The following is a 12,622-nucleotide window of genomic DNA, read 5'->3' on the forward strand; positions in this document are numbered from 1 at the left end:
TTGTTACTTCATATGTGTCCGGGCCCTATCTGAGTACCACATCTATCGTTACTAGGCCTTACTGAGGCGAAGGCCTAAGAGAAAGGAGAAGGAAGAGAAGGGAAGAATAGAGAAAGAGAAGAAGAGCAAAGAAAGGAAAGAAAGGACGGTGCGCCATGTTATTTAATAAAGCTGTTAAATAATGTTATTTTTTAAGTGAACTACTCTCTCTCTCTCTCTACTGTTGCACCAACTGGAGTGGGAATTGTAAATTATACCTTTCCTGAGTTCAACACTTTCCCTAATGTTGCACAGACTGGATTGCGAATTGTAATTTTTACCGCTTCTGAGTCCAATGATTTCCCTACTGTTGCACAGACTGAAGTGGGAATAGTGAATTGTACCCCTCCTCAGTTTAACGCTTTCTCTACTGTTGTATACATTGAAGTGGGAATAGTTAATTCATTATTTATAGAGGTTTTTTAATTAATATTGGTTAAATATATATAATTATGTGTTTGTGTATTTAATTTTATATTTTTATATATTAATGTATGTAATTTTAGAGATATGTTTTGTAAAACGTATTTTTATATATTGTTTACATTTTATGTACTATTAAATTGAAAATATTTAAAACATTTTTGCAGTGTATTTGTTGTACTTTTTCTTTTTTATAAGTAAAAAAAAAATATATATATATATATACATATATATATATATATATCCGCAAGTTTTTGTCCCAAAAGTACGAGGCCGCACACTGCAAGGAGCTGTAAATTGCTTTATTCACGCGTGAAGGAGGCAGTTGTGTCCGGCGCTTTTCCTCTGCCTGACGCGTTTCCTCTTTCAGTGCTATATGTACACCTTTGAGGAGAGAAAGAAAAATCAACAAGTAACATCAAAAAAAGAGACAATGTCACAAATGGAAAGAAAAATGAAATAAGGATAAGAAGTTGCAATCAGGAAATTCCACACAAAAAATAAAGAAGTAGTATGGAAAAGCACTGAGCTTGAAAAGAATGGATGCATGAAAATCCGGATACTTGTTTATCCTATAACGAATATATGGGTCACTGAGACCATTACGAGGAGGCCAGACAATGTACAGAATAATAGAGTGGACATCAATTAGAACACCTGATATAAAACATAAAATTCTACCCCTAAATGACATTGTGAATTACAAGTATAACTGTATAACTTGGAAATGAAAAAACAAAAAGAAAAAAATAAGTAATTTATTTTTTCACAAATTGGGTGTACACACTTGATACTACATATCCCACAATGCATCCTAATGTGTAACTGTGGAAAAATGTATTTAATGTAAAAAGAGACAATGGACTATTGATAGATTGCACCGTGAACAAGCCCTGTCGGGTGAAACGCGTTGGTGAAGGGGAAATGGCACTGAAATAAATCGTTTATTTCGAAGTCCGTGGAGTGCGTGTGTTTATTCTGGCGTCCTTTGGTGAAGCATTTTTACGAGGTCTGGTCCGACCTCGACGCACGCACCGGCTGTGAGAGAGAGCGCTTTTCTTTGGAAGGACAATTTGGTGAAAAATATATATATATATATATATATATATATATATATATATATATATATATATATATATATATATATATATATATATATTTCTACAGAAACCTGCCCCTTATGGAACACTCGGCCTGCAGAAAGGTGGTGCGCTATGCCGTTGGAGCTAGCTGGTCAGTAAATACCACACAATTTATTCCAATTAGGGAGCGCACACTCAGGTGGTCAACGTGCAGTGCAAATGCGAATTTATTCAATCGTGTTACGCATTTGGACTGTTAACAGTCTTGATTACACTTTGATCAAGACTTGGGACCTCCGAAAAGCATTGAATACATTTGCATTTGCACTGCATGTTAAATACCTAAGTGTGCGCTCCCTAACTGGACTAAATTGTGTGATATATATCTATATCTCTATCTCACTCTCTCTCTCTCTCTGTCTCTGATTTTATTTTGAATAAGCGCAAACACGGGCATACTGACTAACGCGTTTCAGCCTCCTGGCCTTCGTCAATGTCACTGTGTGTGTATATAAAAAAATTACAAAATGATTATAAAAATATAAGTAATAATTAATATTTATTGAATAGTTTTATATTATATATGTGTATATAAACATACACACTAATATATGTGGGTGTTTAATATAGTAAATATTTACATATATACATAAATATATTATTTGAACATATTTAATTTACAATAAAATATTTAGGGCCTAATTACAATGTCGGTCAGAGCAGTTGCGGCCGGCATGACTCGTGGGTGGGGGGCAGGGGGAGAGGGTGTGCGCTCTTGATTTAATAAAAACAAAATTCTAACTTACCTTCGCCTCCAGTCCTGCATTGCGTCTCCTTTCTCTGCTCACAGGAAGCAAGAGCATGCAGCCTCCCTCTCCGCCCCTGAGCCAATCACAATGCTGCCATTGCCAGGATGCCGACCTCACAGGCATCTATGAGGAGGCCATTTTCTTTATGCTGGCTGCACGCAGCATACATAGAGAAAATGCAGTGTGCTTGATTGGTTTGGTCGGCCCTGGGGCCACAACAGTGGGCAAGCCACTTCTACCCTGGCTGGAGAAGGAATGCCCACCCTCCCGCCCCCCAACCAAATCCCTCCTTCTGCTTTCTCGCAGTGCGAGAAGCAGAAACATAAAATGGTATTTAAAATACCATTTTATGTTTCTGCTTCTCGCACGGCAAGAGAGCAGTGGGGCAACGCTCCTCCACCAACGTGGATTAACCGCTCCTGGGTCGGAGTATTTCCAACCGATATTGTAGGTTAAAAGTCTGACCGTTGTACTACAATGACGGTCGGTGTTTAAACCAGTGGGGAATCCCGACACGGTTCCGAAGGGCTCAAGGAGCCTGCCAGCCAGTCGGAATGGCCTCATAATCCCTTAAGGACGGTGTTCTGCCGCCGGGATTATGATGTCGGCCTTTCAGACAGGAAAAGGCTGTTGGAAAGGGACTTTGGTGGCCCCCTAGCAGCCCCCTTCCCTCCTGGCCCTCTACATGTGGACTTGGGGGGCACATATGAGGTGCCTGCCACACTGTGCAGGGATTTTCACAAACTCCCATTTCTCAATGGGAGCTTGTGCTGCGGGCAGCTTCGCCCTTTGCACAAGCTCTTATGAAGAAATGGGAGTTTGAGACCGCACCATGTGCGGTCACATCATAATCAGGTGTGCGGAACCGCCCACCTTTGGTCGGGCAGTTCCCTCACAGAAACGGTGTTGGTCGTAGCAACTCCGACCGACATCAAAATCAGGCCCATTAGGTTTCCTTATTTAAACTACATATATAGCTAAAAACAATATTTATGTATATATTTTTCGATATTAGTGTGAAAGGATATTTTTTTTAAAATATTTTTGTGCTTACAATTATATGTATAGAAAAACTACATTTTTGTGATCAATATTTTTGACATGATGTTTTGGGTTTCGCTATTGTGTCCGTGATCCAGCATTTATATGCTTGTACAAACAACTGTGATTGTGCCCTATCTCGTTCCCTTTGCCGAACCTCATTCCACGTTGAATAAAGCGCATAATTAAAATTTTACTTAAATTGTTTCTTTCCTTTATTTTATAGGAATGAAATCTGATGGATGTTAATCTCTTCCTTGATCCAGAATGATTCAATGGTGCCTTGAAAAGAGAACAATGGCCTATTTCTAAGGGAAGATTTTTCTTCGTCAATCTGACAATTGCATTGGAAGGCACTGAGGACGTTATTTTTAGAGACATTGTTTGAAATGAAGTGGGCAAACCATCGCTTTCTCGAATTATGTTCCAGTGACAGAAAAACCGTAGTTACATTGGTATTGTACCGCAGGTGGACCTCTATAAGAAGAATATTAAAAACACAGAATAAAATAGTATGTGAATGAAAAATGTAAATGAGACCCACAAAAACAATGCATAAAAAAATAAATATGGAATGATTCATATGCCATAAACGCACTTATGAGTTACTTTTTTCATGCTGTACATCTTTGGTATTTTAAAGGTTACTTTTAATTTCATTACTGCTTACCAAGAACGCTGAAGAGTGCAAGAGTTAACTGAATTGAATTCTTTTAGAAGTGCAGTTGAAAAAGGTCGGTTTACGCAGTGGTCTGGAGACACCCACCATTTAGTCTGCGTTGGAGCAGAACCATTGGAAAAGTGATCAGCGCAATGTGAGATGGTCTTCAAAGATTTGATTACCAATTGAAATGGCATAACCAAACAAGGAATCATGCACTAAATTCCAAAGAAGGCATTGGCCCAAGTCTGCATTGGAACATAAAGTAAGAGGGGAAGAGTGGCTGACAATGACGAATCCTGTGGTTTAAAAGTGCTATTGGCAACAATCATGCTATTGGTTGAGTGGTTGAAACATTAGAATAGAACAGAATATAATAAAATGTAGTAGGACATTTCAATAGTCATTTCTATGGAAAACGGCCCCGAAGTGCTGGACATCATAGCAGTAAAACTGAACAGTTTAGTGCCCATTAACATAGTGCGTAAACATGGGCAGCATGATTACATTAAACCAGAACTGTTGTAACGCTCCCTTGAGTCTAAGTAGACTGGTTACTCTGGTTACCCAGGCGCTTGTTCTGCGGTAAGGGGCCTGGGTCTCGATAAGTACCTTTGCTGTAGATGCCAGTTTGTACCGAGAATTTACAATTATATTTTGATCCGGATACCACAGACTCAAGAACATACGTTATTGAGAGAAGTGCAGTGTAAAGTGTGATCTTTCCAATTTTTATCACTTTAAAGTACACATGTTCATATCAGTTCCGATCATCCTTAAAACTTCTCTTTAAAAGTTAAGGTGCACTCATTCATTTTAAGCATTGTAAAAGTGTTAGTATACCTATTGCACTGATTATTCAACGTGCAAGTGCTTTCATTCGGAAACTATCCTTGTCCTGTTTCCATGATCGTATTAATTATTCCCATGTATACATAGAAAATGATACCATTCTCTCTAAAAGTGTCTACACACTCTTGTTCAAGAATTTCTTTAAAAAAATCAACCTAGACCAGTGTGTCCCAAACTGTAGGTTGTCACCCACCAGTGGATCGCAAGCCGATTTTTGGTAGTCGTGGAAAATCCAAACAATAAATAAAGATGCCTTTAAGTTCTGTATTTAACTTGTCACATTTGCTGTGTTTCAAACACAGAGATCAAATGTCAGCCTATGTCTTCCAACAAATTGTTCCTTATGTTTTCAACACAGAGATTTGTGTTTACAAACCCCTTTCCCTTTACAGTCAGAGAAAGACAAGTAAAGGGAATGCTGTGATAATCTTGCTGGGGTACAGAGAGTGTGAACGGAAAGGCTGTAGGATGTCATTTTTTGTAACACACATCAAAATGTAAATACCTGTAAAAGAACTGTACACATTCAGCAGTTAGAAATGCAAAAATGAAGATTTAATCGAGACACTTTACTTCGTGATGCACAAATGATAAATATTTACTGAAAACCAATTTCCACACATTATCATTTATGCTCAATGTGGTTTTATCAGTATGACTGTATGTCTGTGCAATTTTAGTGGCCATTTCAATAGAAAATGTGCTGTCTATAATTGAGTGCACTGCCACGCGATGTTTTAGTTACATTAAAAAAAATCACCTGCCTCATGCCCATTAAAGCTAGGTGGGTTGCAAAACTTTGCCGTTCTAGAAAGTGGGTTGTGGTTCCCAAACAGTGGACCTGGAGCTACTGGTAGCTCACCAACACCCTGTGAGGCCACATCCATTTTAGTGCCCTTTAATGCCCTGCATTAAAAGTAAATGAGGCTTGTCTTATTGTTTTGGTAATTTGAGGCTTTTGTAGTACTTGCACGCCCTCACCCAAAACATCCACTCACAGACCCAGTCAGACACAAACTCATTCAGTCACAGACCCACTCAAAGACTAAGACCCACTCACAAATTCACTCAGCAACTCCTGCACCCACTTGCAATTCCACTCAGATACTCGCAGACCTACTCGGACACTCACGTGCCCACTCAAGCACCCACTTGCAGATTCAAGCTCCCTCTCACAGACACACACCCACTCACAGACCCTGTCAGACACTCATTCACCCACTCACAGACCCACTCAGACACTGAAACATCCGTCAGAGACCCACTCGGTCATTTGCATCCACTCAAAAAAGCCTTAGAGACTCATACACATGCTCACACACCCACTCAGGCACTTCTGCATCCACTCACAGACCTACTCATATTCCCATGCACCCACTCACAGACCCACTTCGACACTCATACACCTGTGCACAGACCCACTCAAAGACTCACACACCCACTCACATACCCACTCTGACACCCTACTCACAGACCCACTGAGACACTCGCACCCAGTCACAGTCCCACTCAGACACTTATACACCCCCTCACAGACCCACTCAGAGACTCAGGCACCCACTCACACAGCTAGACACTTATGTACCCACTCACAGACCTACTCATATTCTCATGCACTCACTCCCTGACCCACTCAGACATTTACGCACCCACTCAGACCTATTCAGAGACTCATGCACTCAATCACAAACCCACTCAGACACTCATGTACCCATTCACAGACCCACTCAGGCACTGACACACCCACTCACAGTCCCACTCAGGCACTCATGCACCCACTCACAGGCCCACTTAGAGACTCATACACCCACTCACAGATTCGTACACTGACAGACCGAGACACTCATTACCCACTCACAGACTCACTCAGAGATTCCCTCACCCATTCTCACACCCACTGAGACACTCATGCACCCAATCACAGACCCACTGAGACTCACAGAGCCACTTGCAGACCCAATTAGAGACTCACGCAACCATTCATAGATCCATTCACTCACTCACCCACACAGACATTCATTACCCACTCATAGACTCACTCAAAGACTCCTGCACCCATTTTCAGACCAACTGAGACACTCATTCACCCTCTCATAGACCCACTCAGAGCCTCATGCACTCACTCCCAGACCCACTCAGACATTTACGCACCCACTCACAGACCTATTCAGAGACTCATGCACTCAATCACAAACCCAGTCAGACACTCACACACCCACTCACAGACCTACTTAGAGAGTCACATACCCACTCCCATGCCCATTTAGAGACTCACAAACCAACTCACAGGTCTACTCAGGGATGTATGGACCTGCTTCCAGGCCCACTAAGACATTTATGCACCCACTGCAATGACTCACAAACCCACTCAGACACTCATGTACCCATTCACAGACCCACTCAGGCACTGACACACCCACTCACAGTCCCACTCAGGCACTCATGCACCCACTCACAGGCCCACTTAGAGACTCATACACCCACTCACAGATTCGTACACTGACAGACCGAGACACTCATTACCCACTCACAGACTCACTCAGAGATTCCCTCACCCATTCTCACACCCGCTGAGACACTCATGCACCCAATCACAGACCCACTGAGACTCACAGAGCCACTTGCAGACCCAATTAGAGATTCACGCAACCATTCAAAGATCCATGCACTCACTCACCCACACAGACACTCATTACCCACTCATAGACTCACTCAAAGACTCCTGCACCCATTTTCAGACCAACTGAGACACTAATTCACCCTCTCATAGACCCACTCAGAGTTTCAGGCACCCACTCACAGACACTTGTGCCCCAACTCACAGACCCACTCAGGCACTCATGCACCAACTCACAGACCCACTTAGAGACTCATGCACCTACTCACAGACCCACTCACAGATTCACACACTCCCAGATCCAGACACTCATTACCCACTCACAGACTCACTCAGAGACTCATGCGCTCATTCTCAGACCCACTGGGACACTCATGCTCCCACTCACAGACCCACTGAGACTCACAGAGCCACTCGCAGACCCACTTAGAGACTCACGCAACGACTCACAGACACTGACGCACACAGTCCCACTCAGAGACTTATGCACCCATTCACAGTCAGACACTTGTGTCCCAACTCACAGACCCACTCAGACACTGACACATCCACTTACAGTCTAACTCCGGCACCCACTCATAGTCCCACTCAGACTCATGTACCCACTCACCCACCCAGACACTTATGCAGCCTCTCCCAGACCCAGTCAGACACTCACACACCCACTCACAGATCTACTTAGAGAGTCACATACCCACTCCCATGCCCATTCGGAGGCTCACAGATCAACTCAGGGGCATATGGACCTGCTTCCAGACCCACTTAGACATTTATGCACCCATTCAAAGACCTACTCAGAGACTCATGCAGTGACTCACAAACCCACTCAGACACTCATGTTCCCACTCACAGACCCACTCAGGCACTGACGCACCCACTCACAGACCCACTCAGGCACTCATTCACCCATTCACAGACCCACTTAGAGACTCATGCACCCACTCACAGACCCACTGAGACTCACAGAGCCACTCGCAGACCCACTTAGAGACTCACACAACCACTCGTAGATCCAGTTACTCACTCGCCCACACACTGACGCACACAGTCCCACTCAGAGACTCATGCACCCACTAACTCACTGAGACACTTATGCAGCCACTCACAGACCTACTCAGAGTCATATACCAACTCAGACCTACTCAGACACTTATACACCCACTCACAGACCCAGTAAGACACTGACTCACCCAGTCATGGACCCACTCGGGCACTCATGCACCCACTTACAACCCCATTTAGAGACTCATGCACCCACTCACACCCAATCAGACACTTATGCATCTATTCACAGACCTCATATTCTCATGCACTCACTCAGTCCCACGCAGAGACTCATGCACCTACTCACAGACCTACTCATGTACTCACTCACAGACCCACTCAGCGACTCACATGTCCACTCTCAAACCACCTCGGAAACTCATTCACCTACTTACAGACCCACTCAGACACTCATGCACTCACTCACAGACTGGCCCACACTCATGGAGGCACTCATAAACCCAATCAGACATACTGACACCCACTCTCAGACCCTCGCACACCCACTAAGGCACTCACACACCCACTCATGCACCCAATCACACACCCAGTGAGACATTCGATAGCCACTTCCGAGACAGTAAGGCACTCACTAACACACTCGCTCTCAAAGGTTACAGTTGGGAAATAAAATTAAAAAAATCTTAGAAATTCACTTAAAAAACCAAAGGTTACAAAAAATGTATAATTAGGAAATAACATTAAGAAAACAACGTAGAAAGTCACACAAACAACAAAGTTACATGGACATTATAGTTAGCAAATAACATTCAAATAATGCGTAGAAATTAATTGGAAAAATCAAAGTTCATAGGGATATTATAGTTAGGAAATACAATTTTTTTTAAACCTTAGAAATTCACTGAAATTCACTGAAAAAAACAAAGCTCACAGGAACGTTATAGTTAGGTTCACAAGTAGTTTCCTGAGCTAACTATAATGTACACCCCCGAAATGCACTACTTATGACCTCACATAATACATCACTGATGATATGGTCAGTCCACAAGCGGTCAACACGTACTATGCAGTCAGCTTATCATATGGCCAGCCCTGCATCTAACCCATGTGCTACAAGGGGTTGACCCCAATGCCTTATCTGTGGCCAGATCCTACATCCAAACCTTTGACACCCTAACATTCTACTTGCTCAGTCTTCAGCCCTTCACAGCAAAGGTTGACATAAGGCTGACCTACCTACACTACACCTATACTTTGGATAATTGCAGTTAAAATGACAATGACATCCATCAAAGGTGCACCACCTCTGTAATATCCAATTTCTTTGGCATCTATTGAAAGCTTACAGAGTCCAACCATCGATTTAGGTTGTTCTTTTACTCCTCATTAACAAAGACTGTAGCACCCTCTCAGAATTATTGATCTCCGTAGTAATTTCAATGAAGTAGTTATTTAAATACAATCAGTGATTCCATCAATGGTGTCATTCAACAATTCATGAGTGAAGTAATATGGGAGCTCATAAGCAGTGCATGATAGGGTGCAAGTTTTACTTAGTCCACTAAACTATAACTGGTGTATTTCAGTGGTTTGATTTTTTTTCAACGTTGGCTTGTATCTCATTCCAACACCTAACTATAACATCATGTTAATGCACACACATCACTTTTCATAACAAACTGGAAACTTGATTTGGCTGTGTTGCTTTTAAAGTGTATGATGGATTTGATTCATCATCTACCCAACAGATATTGACTTGGACTGGGGCCACTAAGTGACTCCTTGCATGTTAAGCCCCTGGTTGCAAGTAAGCAGCAGTGGAAATTCGCATCCTGAAACACACTGGATGCCCAGTAGGTGGTAGCTAGATTCACTTAGGTCTCTTTATGTCACCTAAGAGTTGGAACCAAGAAGAAGAAACCAGCATTCTTATAGCAAATCTGACATCTTCATCACACATACCATCACTGCAGGGCACAGGAAAGGTGCAAAGATTCATTGAACCTATGTGACTGGTTCCTGTCTGTTCCTAGGACTCTCCTCCTAATAATCCCATTACTATATAACAATTCACAGCAAGAGCCGCAGCAGTAGCAAAGTCAGTAGCGTAACATATTCCCACCCTATGGTGTAGTACATAGTAACAGGGACCAATCACTCACCAGGTCCCTTGTCAAATGAGGAAAGCAGTTGTATGTTCACTATTTTTTCACACTTAAACTTTCCTAGACACCACACACATGGTACTTTCCTAGACACCACACACAGTATTGGAGGACCACAATCCTGATGGATACACAAGACTCAGTAGAGCTAGTCAGATGCAGAAACATGTTGACAGAATAGAAATGAAGGAACTTAATAAACCCTGCTGTTTTTAACTTTGCACTTAGAGGTGCAAACAGAAAATAATTTAACTACTGTGATGCAATGCTAATATTGTTGGTAGTGTTCTTGATACTATTAGACAAAGATGGCTGGCCAAACCGTCATTCACACTTAAGTGCCTCAACCACTCCTCCCCTGCGGATGTGATGACAGCAGAGCCTCCCCCCCTTGTAAACCTGTCTGACAACGGAAAAATAAAATAACAATAACATTGTATTATTATCATTTTATTTTTGCTTTTCCCCCTTTTTCCAGTGGGGTGGCACTCCTCCGCCTTAGTGGAGCTGCCGCCGCTGATCATGGTCAGTTTCTCCATTAGGGCTCTGGGGCTGCGCCCCCTTAAATTCCTACACATTTCTGTACAAATATTAAGTAGATCGATGTATTTAGAGATACAACCATATCTCAAGTCAGTGTATTTAAGTCTGGGCTGTCTGTTCCAGGATGTCTGCCCCGCCTTGTTCTGAAGCAGGAGATGGAACCCAGGCAGTAAATCATTTTTCTGATCTGTGACGCATGATGCAGGGCTTACTGTTCTAAAGTCCTTCATTGCCATTACAGTCTATGGCAGTATCCACAATAGGCCAGTGATGCTTTCAGCGTCATCGTTTCGGGCATTGGAATCTCCTCCCTGAATGAGAGCAGCCGTCAGTCATTCACAGGCATACCCACCCTTTCGCATTTGTTACAATAGGAGTGTATGCAAGCAAGTGTGTTTTTGTGCCTTGTTCTGGTTAATGGTAATTGTTAATTGTTAGAATGCTAATCTTCTGTGATGTTTATTGTGCTGAGACCCCTCGCCACACTAACCTCCCCACTGTGACACCTGAGGCTTTGGCTGCATGTTGCTGGCCCGTTAGAAAAGGAGCTGCTGTATTTGTTCCACTGCGAAATTGATCCAAAAGAAAAGCCGGCCAGGGTTCTTGTTCCTTATGAAGTTGATCCAGATATCCAAGTCAATCGCAAAGCGATAGATATGTGCTTACAGTAGACACTTATCTGCTGTATGACATTAAAACTGTCTCTGTCTTCATGCCCTTGACCGCATTAATGCCAAAAACATGGTTTGAATAACGAACAGTTAGTGTTAAAAATAATAAGGCAATGGATGTCCTCTCTTATTTCACATTTTACTTAATCTTGTCTTCTTCAAGAGTTATCTATTTAATCATATGTTGTTTCTGTATTTTCTTTCTGTGCATACCTTGAGCCGCGCCAGGTCTATATAAGGGGCCTTGATTGAGAGCTCTGACTCTGAAGCCAAAGCAAAGTCCTTGTTAGTGGGTTGGCTTCTCTGCAGAGCACACTGTAAAGCGCACATAACTGAAGGCCAAAAGACCTTTCACAGGCCTCAATACCAATGAAATTTCATGATTGAAACATTTTCAAGATTAATTAATTATAACAAATCCTTGTTGTTACTCATTTATCCTAAACAGCTAACAACTATTGACAAGGTCTATCATACTCACAGGTTTTAGGTGAAGTCAGTTGTTGTGTTATATATCTGGATGCAATTACATCTCAGAGAGGAACCAAAATAACAGTTGGGTACCACACTATGGGAATCACAGAAATGTATTTTACTTGTTCCCTTTTAGAGAACCCACGTATTTTTCATCCCACTTAAAGTCCAATCTTCACATATTTCTATATGACTGATTTCAGTCAGCAGCTCTGGGTCCTTCCTGAAGCCTGGTTAGAG

General features: G+C 42.3%; 1 protein-coding gene and 1 long non-coding RNA gene across 4 annotated transcripts in view; one reads left to right on the forward strand and one right to left on the reverse strand.

Moving 5' to 3' along the window:
• Positions 1 to 3,987, forward strand: part of LOC144781146 (protein-L-isoaspartate(D-aspartate) O-methyltransferase-like) — a 274,370-nt gene extending 270,383 nt beyond the window's left edge. For all 3 annotated transcript variants that reach the window (XM_078659811.1, XM_078659813.1, XM_078659812.1), the window contains one exon: positions 3,621 to 3,987. In XM_078659811.1, the coding sequence (XP_078515937.1) occupies positions 3,621 to 3,633 (13 nt within the window). In that variant the 3' untranslated portion in view covers positions 3,634 to 3,987. The remainder of the gene's footprint in view (positions 1 to 3,620) is intronic.
• Positions 1 to 12,622, reverse strand: part of LOC144781149 (uncharacterized) — a 137,369-nt gene that overhangs the window by 31,528 nt on the left and 93,219 nt on the right. The gene's annotated exons all lie outside the window — the stretch shown is intronic.

The sequence above is a fragment of the Lissotriton helveticus genome, chromosome 9 (genome assembly GCF_964261635.1).
Source record: "Lissotriton helveticus chromosome 9, aLisHel1.1, whole genome shotgun sequence".
In the NCBI taxonomy this organism is placed as follows: Eukaryota; Metazoa; Chordata; class Amphibia; order Caudata; family Salamandridae; genus Lissotriton; species Lissotriton helveticus.